A 9467-nucleotide genomic window follows, 5' to 3' on the forward strand; every position below is an offset into this window, starting at 1 on the left:
TCAGGAGCAAGGCTGGTTTCTGTTCAGAATGATTCGCCGTGAAAATCCGTTATTCATTACAGTTCTTCGACTCTCGGATTGAATTCAGATTTGTGAAAGGGATCCCATACAGTTTGCATATTTCGGCTTGTTTGCTACTTATTTATGGGATTTGTTATGTTTGGCTGTGTACTGTAGTTATTGTCTGGAAAACAGAGAAACTATGGCTGATGCTACGCTTGAGGATTAGTGAAAGGATTATATTTCAACAGCAGCCAAATCATCAACCAGTTGTGTTCATTTGCTGTCTGTTTATTTGGCATGTTCCACTTTGTCTCATTTAAAAGTAACCTATTTTGAACGACATTACATGCAATATCGGAGTAATATAACTATAGAAGAGACATTCAGTTGTTTAATAGTGAAAACATATAGTGGTCGGAAGGGTTCGATTAATCACCTACTGTGTTTGAGTAGGCAGCAGTTTAATCCAAACAAAACAATTTAGCAAAATTATGAATCGGGTAAGAATCATATCGCTTCCTTATTGTTGTTTATTCAAAATGCGATGTGCACATGCTGTTGTAGAAAACTGAAATTTAGATGTCATAGATTTAGCTTATTATTTCACCAGTCTAGCTGTATTCTATTTGTGCAGTGCTTGTAAAACCAGCACACACTCATTCATGCAGTCGGCTGTTGCCCTGTAGTCTGATTCTGGGTGGAGTAATACTCCAAACAAGTTGTCTAATATCATGGCGGATCGGACTGCTCCTCGTTGCCAATTGAGATTAGAATGGATTTACGGGTACAGGGGACATCAATGCAGAAACAACCTGTATTATACGGCTGGCAAAGAGGTGGTGTACTTCGTGGCTGGAGTTGGCGTCGTGTACAACACCAGAGAGCACACGCAGAAGTTTTACTTGGGCCACAACGATGACATTATCAGGTAAGTTTCATCTTGGGGCACGGACGATGAGACTGTTGGTGTTGTAATTTTGTTTTCTCACAAATCAAACCTTAAAGGTATTCACACATTATAATGTATAGGCTATGCACAACGGTGACATTAAAATAATTCACAGAATATGATATTGTGTTCTAAACACTATGAGCTTTAAAACTAAAAGTTTAATCAGTCTGCAAGCTGTTGGTATAACATGCTATGACATCGCATCTATGTCTATAATTAACCCGTAATTTACATCAGATTCAAATGCAAAATTAAAATAGCCTAATATATCTCAGTTCGTCGTAGAAACATCCCAGAGATTTGGCGCATTCTGTTGTTTCTCTACCGAATTCGCCCATTCTCTTATTTTTAACATTAACCAGGTTAACTTCTGTCTTAAACAAGTAGACTTCCTATTATTAACATGCATTTTAATTTATATGGCCTGATTCCAGATATCCATCATTAAGGATCGAAGGTGTGCCCCACTTTAGAGCTCATTTAGATCATTTTAATGTCCCAAGCAGGTCTTACAAAGCACCTATAATCCCGTATTGATGCATGCTGTCTACTAAATTCAGTATATTTTCTAGAGGATGGAGCTGTTTTAATGCCTCTCTCCTGGAGCATCATTGCTCCAACTCAATGCCATTTCAGCACCGCCGAGTTGGACAGCTCCTTGTCATGGCAGTCAGCAGGCATGCTAATTCTAAACCATGTGGGTGGCTCTTTGAAATCGTTTTTTTTCCCCAGGAGCTCAAAAGTTATTTTCCCGAGGGGTGCCTGGAAGAATAGGACCAGTAAAAAAGCAAACATGTATTTAGCTCTGTATGGTGCAAACTGGATCTTGTAAAGTGTTGTCGATAAATGCACACCTTGAGGTAAATGCATATTGAAATACCTTATACTGCATTTTAGGCACAATTGAATGAACAGACTGTAACACTAATCCTGGAAGTGCATTATAAGTGGGATAATTTAGTGCCAAAAATCAGCATGCACACATACAGTTTTCAATTAAACTTTTTCTTTGCCCCTGATGATGGCCTGTGGTTTTGTGATTGTCACTGGCACAGAGGACTGCTTCTGAGTGCATCCTCTGTCTTGTTTTGGCTACAGTGTTTACGGAGGCCCTGTGGTTTCCTGACCAGTATGGCTGCTTCGCCATGGCAAACCAAGCTGATGGCCATGGCAACAAGCCAAACGTAAACACACTAATGATAAGCTCTGGTCTGTGTGCTGTCCTCTGTGATGCCAGGGGGGAATTAGTGTCAAGTCAAGGCTACCCACAATCAACCACCCTCAGATGATGAACAACTGTGCCTTGGCCTTGGTTCAGCAGGCTAACACAATCTCTTTATGTGTGGGAAGCCCGAGTTTGAGTTTATAAAAGGAGGTTAGAGAAGTTTGTGGTGTAACAGAGAAGGTGTGATGATCCCACTTTCCTCACAAATGACCTTTCCTGAGATACCAAACAGCTAATGCTTTAGCTCACCTAGCTCACACGGTCATGATGTGCCACAGATGAGACCTGCGTTGGATGCTAGTTGCCTAGTTACATCGTCCCTTTACACACTATTGTTAGGGGAGCCAGTGTGTGAGCAATCCCAATCCATTACCATCTAGTTGAAAGGTTTGTGTATATATATAATAATAATATATATATAATAATAATGCTCTCTGGCTGTCTGTGGCCGTCCTACAGTCATTCCTCCTGATTTCATCATTCTCTCCCTTTCAGGGAGAAGCTCTGTAATGCAGCAGTCAGAGTGATAAACTGAGGACGGTGAGATGTCTGGGCTGAAGATGGCCTTTTTAGCCAGGCCCCATGCTGGGAAGCCATTACGATACGTAGTTATGCCTAACAGTCGTCTGTACTAGCAGGCTTTGTGTCTTGTCTCCTTCAGTTTGGTGTGTGTGTGTGTTTACAACCACCTGGTGCCTAAATGAGTGTGTCTGCGTCTTCACAGTGTGTGTGTGTGTGTGTGAAGGAGAGAGAAAGAGAGAAGGCTTGTGTGCAAGCTTGCTGATGAGTGTTGTTGCCAGAGCAGGGGGATCCTTGTAGGAATACCAATGATACTGTCAGTCTGCCGCACCATTCGGGATCCCTCGCATGCATGTAGACACACACACGCAAATCACAGCCCTATAGGGTGATTTCCAATTTCCTATTTTAGCTCAATGTAATTATCTCCCCATGTATGGGGGCTCTGTTGTCTGTCTGTGCTGTCTCCTCTAATTGAAGTCGAGCTCCAGTCTGCGCAGCCCCCGCCCCCCCAGTGATTGGTTGTGCAGTCTCCAGTCTGCCCTGTCAATTTATGCTCGAGAGACTCCAGTCATCCCCCGCCAGAGGGTTTGGAATTACTGAGACATTGACAGCCCGGACTGTGACTTTCTGTCGTGACTGAGGAAATACAAGCTGGTTGAGCTGTAATTTATTCTTCAGTGTTTTACTTTTGACTCCTGGCTCTGGCTGGCCCGGTCCCTGGCCCGGTTTCTGCCTGCTGGGCCCTTCTTCCTCTCCTGTTCTGGTTCCGCTCTCCATCCTCCCTCTGCTGACCCACTTCCTGTCAGCACTGCAGGGCAGAATCCGACCCGGCTAGATACAGATATATCTGTCAATGCCAGACAACCAGTTAGCCAGGCAGGAACAACCAGGTCAGAACCAAACAGGTGTGGCAGTCAAACTGAGATTCACAAGTCACTTTCGCTATCTTTCTCTTTCTCTTTCTCTTTCTCTCTCTCTCTCTCTCTCTCTCTCTCTCTCTCTCTCTCTCTCTCTCTCTCTCTCTCTCTCTCTCTCTCTCTCTCTCTCTCTCTCTCTCTCTCTCTCTCTCTCTCTCTCTCTCTCTCTTTCTGACTCACTCTTACTATATCATTCTCAGTGTCTTTCTCTCACTATTCCATCTATCATTTTTTGTCACACACTTGATAGCACTCTGTCAGCCTGGTAGTCTTAAATCACACTCCAAATATGAACACTCGCTAACCAGCTCCACAGAGCTCACAACTGAATATAGGCCAACAGTCAGACACAGTCAGACACAGTCAGACACAGCCAGACCTCCTGCTCACATCTGCCCCGGAGCGCTAAATGCTAATGCTATCCTATTCTTGACCTTTGCATACATTAAAATAGCCAGACTGACTGTTACATATATGCTTTGTCGAAAGGGAGACAGTATGAAGTCCCAACGTGTGTGTGTGTGTGAGTGTGTGGGGCGGGGTAGAGACTCTCAGTGTGGTTTTCGTTAATCAGTGCTAATGACAGGATCAGAGGCTGCTGGGCCACTGCTCCCATGATGCACCATTAGCACCAGGCTGGAATCTAAGCTCCTCACACATCCGACCACTTCTGAGGAGGCTGTGACCTTTACGCCGGCTCCTCTGCCTTCAACAGGCACAGAGGGCCTGTTGAAGCGGGTTGCATGAGCGAATGAACCGGAATCAGCAGATAGTCTTCTGATGTGCTTCCCCCCCCCCTTCAAGTACAATAAAAAAGGTGGTCTTTTTTCCAAGTATGAAAGTGGATTTTTAAGATGCACTGTCCCCTTCCAGACATGTGCATCCATATCATTATATCCTATGGGGGGTCAGATGGCTGAGCGGTTAGGGAATCGGGCTACCAATCATTGCTGGTTGGATTCCCGGCTGTGCAAAAAAGACGTTGTGTCCCTGGGCAAGGCACTTCACCCTACTTGCCTCGGGGGGATGTCCCTGTACTTACTGTAAGTCGCTCTGGATAAGAGCGTCTGCTAAATGACTAAATGTAAATATCCTGGTCAATATTAGCACCTTCCCCACTCATATCAATAGAGCAGTCTAAATCTTTTTCTAATTTGTGTGTGCGTGAGAGAAGGACAGTAAGACAGCAGTTTGATTTTAATGTCGGTTCCTAACCTTGGATAGGCTAGGCTAGCAGGGCAGTTTAAGGCTACAGTATGTTGTCATTTTGCTACATTGCTAAGTCACTAGCAATATTGCTTGTAGCCAGAATGCTAAGATCTGTCGGCGCTAGGCCAGTAGCAATGCTAAAGGCTATGGCCTGAGGTGGAAGTCTTGTGTAGTTCAGCTCTCTCCCATCAAGAGAACAGGCTATGCAGAGCTGATGAAGTAGAAGTTTATGTGGTCTTTGGAGATGTTAGACTGCCCAATGTGTACATGCTTGACAGAGGAAGCAGTTGCTGTTCCAAGCTCAAGGGTGTTTAGGAAACGGAACTTCAGAATTTCTGTATCAGTCTGAAACTTAATAAGTCCACAGAGACTCCTAGAAAAAGGCCTTAGACAGTCCTTAATTGGTTGTCCTTAATTAAATTGATGGTATTTCATGAGTTAGTAAGATTCGTCAGAAGTCATACAGTATGCTAGTATTGTCTGGTTTTATTTAGACGTGAATTACATTATTTTTATTATTTTAAAAAACGGACCGTGCTTTACCTTGAAATAACTGTAACAAATGACTATAATGTAAACATGCTCGCTCTCGAAACATCATTTACATTTAGTCATTTAGCAGACGCTCTTATCCAGAGTGACTTACAGTAAGTACAGGGACATTCCCTCGAGGCAAGCAGGGTGAAGTGCCTTGCCCAAGGACACAACGTTTGTTGGCATGACCGGGAATCGAACTGGCAACCTTCGGATTACTAGCCCGACTCCCTCACCACTCAGCCAACTGACTCCATCATAAGGAAGCGGTGATAATCCCACAGGATGCATACTGTATGATACATAATCCCATATTTGAATGTATCTCCTGTACATGAACCCTCACTGGCACAGTGCGGTTCATTAAGATGATGACTAGGAAATGAGCTCTTAGTGTCCCACTGTTGCTTTGCCCTTGAGCAATGATTGTTCCCACCTCCTGCTGCTCCACACACGGACACACACACACGCTCACACGTTTATGTCACACCCACACACACTTGCAAACTGTACACACCAGCTTCCGCAGGCTATCCAGCCTTCTAGAAGGTGTGAAGACATTTAGGAGGATCTGGTTTAAACCTGGTTTGAACATGAAGTATTTCTTCACAGATAATGACATAATACCTCACTTTTGGTGTCTTTATTTAGATGAATGTTTTCTGTGAGCGCCTGTAAAGATGAGTGATGCTTCATTTTGCTTTCACCCTGTCTGATGGGACAGGATAATAATCTGTCTGTAATTACAGAACTCCAAACGGCATTCAGTAAGATGGCTGGCTGACTGACTTTTGTTCTATTATTCATTGAAGACATTTCACTTTTACTGTTCAGAGGAATTGGGCTCATTACAGATTCATTGACACTATTACATTTCTTGGGATCTTTAGTTTTTTTCCGTAGAATACATATTGGGTCTGTCCATACTATAAGTGCATCACAGTAGCATTGTATTCCAGTATCATAATATGGAAACAACTCACCTGCATTGTGGTTTGTAAAGTATAGTCTTAGAGGCTTTCAGAGCCGAATTATCTCTGTATTTTTTGTCTAGTGATTCTCATAAGCCTGAAGGCAAACAGCTCCAGGTGGAGCCAAGAGATAGAACTGCAGAATGTACCGAGACCAAAAATAAACAAAGCCACCATTCAATTCATCTAGCCTGTTTATCTCCCTCCCTCCCTCCCTCCTTCCTTCCCTCTTTCTGCCCTCCAACCCTGTTGAATCATTTATGAATTAGGTTATAGCTTCTTCTCACTGAGAAAACATTCTCTCTATCTCCCTCCACCCCCCCCCCCCCTCTCTCTCTCTCTCTCTCTCTTTCTGTCTCTCTCTCTCTCTCTCTCTGTCTCTCTCTCTCTCTCTCTGTCTCTCTCTCTCTCTCTCTCTCTCTCTCTCTCTCTGTCTCTCTCTCTATCTCGGTGGAGTCCCTGTCCCTGCTATTTTTAGTTGCAGCATGTGCTGGTTCTGGTACCTGGGCTCCCTGGAATAGATGAGTGGAAGGGGGGAGAGGTGGAAGGAAGGAAGGAAGGGAGGAAGGAGAGGTTGAGAGGTGGATGACACTGCTGTTATCTTTTTTATTGTAGCAGATGTCAGTTTGTCCCGAGGACACAGTGACGGCGGGGGTCATAGCGACGAGTGACGGAGTGAGGACGGATGGAGGGAGGCAGGGATGCGAACAGAGAGATGTCACAGGGATTATCTTGGGAGCATAATACGAGGTGGTCAGAGTCAGACGAGTTTAAAGTCAAATGTAGACGCTGGCTTGTTCAGGGAGAGATAGGGTTGGAGAGGCAGAGAGGGCGAAAGAGTCATACAGTATATGTGTCAGTAGTGGGAACTGGTCACAGGTACATAGGGGATCGTCTGATCTTGACTTTCTTCCTGAGGACTGGAGGAGTCTTCTGTCTCCAGGAAGAGGCAAAGCCTTTCTATCTCAATCTCAACAAGTGCAGATTTCAAAAACGAATGGTGGCGTCTGTGAATTAACCAAATCCATCATATCCTTTTTACAGCCCCAGTGAGTGATATGACCAGTGCAGTAATGGATTGGCCTCATTTACACTCTATACATCACCCCCCCCCCCCCCAGAATGGGTGGTTAGACGTGATGGAAAATATCCTTTCAGTGGAGGAGAAGGAAGGGTTCTGTAGAGATGTTTCTGTGCTTGAACAGAGGGAAAAAATCTGCAGTATTTTCACTACTGAGATGCCTTTCAGGACTCCAAGTGCCCTTTACATATGGGAATGTAATGCCATTTAGACTTTGTAATACAAACATATTACATTTAACATATTCAACACCTACTGGATGTCACAGGCTGGTGCACTCTATATATGTCAATATGATGACATTTGGATTTCACAATCTCAACATGCTATGTCTCACATAATCTACAGCTACTAGATTGCACATGCTAAAACATTCTACATCTCAAATAATCTAAACATACAACTCCACATTTTACATAATCTAACAACAAAGCGTCTCACACTCTCAATCTGCTTTTTCACATAATCCAAACAGATCACTCGTGTGTGTGTGACCAGTTTGACCTCTGATGTAGTATTTCTGCTGATATTTGACCTCTGTTTACACGTCCATTCTTAACATGTCTCCCAATGTCCTTGGGCAGTGCGGTTGTCAGGGCAACCACTCTGTCGGCAGGTTGCGTTGTGTTGGACTATCCCTTCTCAGGAGACCAGAGCCTTCATTGGCTCCTGCTGTTCATGTGAAGCACAGAGCAGGCAGCCAGTCAGGTGGAACCTCCCCTCTCCCTCTCTCTCTATCTCTATCTCTATCTCTCTCTCTCTCTCTGTCTCTCTCTCTCAGTCTCCCTCTCTCTGACTCCCTCTCTCTGTCTCTCTCTCTCAGTCTCCCTCTCTGTCTCCCTCTCTCTCTCTCCCTCCCTCTCTCTCTCTCTCTCTCTCTCTCTCTCTCTCTCTCTCTCTCTCTCTCTCTCTCTCTCTCTCTCTCTCTCTCTCTCTCTCTCTCTCTCTCTCTCCCTCTCTCCCTCTCCCTCTCCCTCTCAGTCTCCCTCTCTCTGTCTCTCTCTCTCTGTCTCTCTCTCTCATAGCCACAAAATGGAGTTGTCTTTCAGTTAACCTTAAGACAGGCACGCCAGCCGTTCAGACCTGGGAGTGGATGAATCCCACGCACTGCTGTTACTGCAGCTTCCACCGCGATGATACGAGATGTCTTACAGTAATGTTTGGAAGAAAACCGTGTGTACTGTTTGAATGTGTTTCGTGTGTGCTTGTCCATTTTCTGCTGATACACACAAGCCAACCAACGAAGCGTTCAGTGACACTTATTTAGACTGCTGTGGGTTGCCTTTTCTGTATACACACACACACACACTCCTGCATGAATGGAGTGTCTGCTGCGGCCTGTCCTCTCGTGACTCCGCCCTGCTCCATGGGTAGCCTCTGGCCGTGACTGACAGCCAAGCTGCACATCTAAACCCCTTACACAGCTGCACTGCAGGCCTCATGCCAACACCACTCTCTCCCTCTCTCTCTATCTCTGTCTTTCTTTCTCTTGCTCTCTTTCTCTCTAAATGTCTCTATCTGTTTCTGTCTGACTTTCGATATCTTTTTCTCTCTGTCCAGCTTTCCATCTCTCGCTCACTCTCGTTCTCCTTTCACTGTCTCTCTGTTTTTCTCTGTGTGTTTGTGTGTGTGTGTGTTAGTTTGTCTGTGTGCTGCCATATTGTGTGAGAAGGGGAAACCTCCCAGGAGTGGAATTGGATTTTCCCTCCGTCTTCCTCACCCTCTCGCTCTCTTCTCCTCTCTCCATTCTGTTCTCTCGCTCAGTCCTCCTCTCTCCCGCCGCCCCTCCCCCTCTTAGTGGCTCAGCTCCCGGCTCAGCTCCAAGACCAGATTTACAGCCCGAGACTCATGCAGAAAGAGGCTTTGAGATGAAAGAGACAGACTGGGGCATGAGGAGAGGCAGGTGCTCAAGGGTGGAAGGAGAGAAGAAGAAAGAAGGAGAGATTCGGGAAAAGTAAAGTGAAGAGAAGTGTTACGTCAACATCGTAGTTATTGACGTTAACGGGGTATGCACTTGCCAGGATTGCTTTGTAGTTCGTTGGCTTTGAGGCAG

General features: G+C 45.0%; 1 protein-coding gene across 1 annotated transcript in view; it reads left to right on the forward strand.

Annotated features, from left to right (window-relative positions):
- Positions 1 to 734: 734 nt before the first annotated feature.
- Positions 735 to 9467, forward strand: part of LOC136942749 (echinoderm microtubule-associated protein-like 6) — a 37514-nt gene continuing 28781 nt past the window's right edge. The window contains exons 1-2 of the mRNA XM_067235720.1: positions 735 to 931; positions 3230 to 3287. Coding sequence (XP_067091821.1) covers positions 735 to 931; positions 3230 to 3287 — 255 coding nt within the window. The remainder of the gene's footprint in view (positions 932 to 3229; positions 3288 to 9467) is intronic.

Source organism: Osmerus mordax, chromosome 5, assembly GCF_038355195.1.
Source record: "Osmerus mordax isolate fOsmMor3 chromosome 5, fOsmMor3.pri, whole genome shotgun sequence".
Classification (NCBI taxonomy): domain Eukaryota; kingdom Metazoa; phylum Chordata; class Actinopteri; order Osmeriformes; family Osmeridae; genus Osmerus; species Osmerus mordax.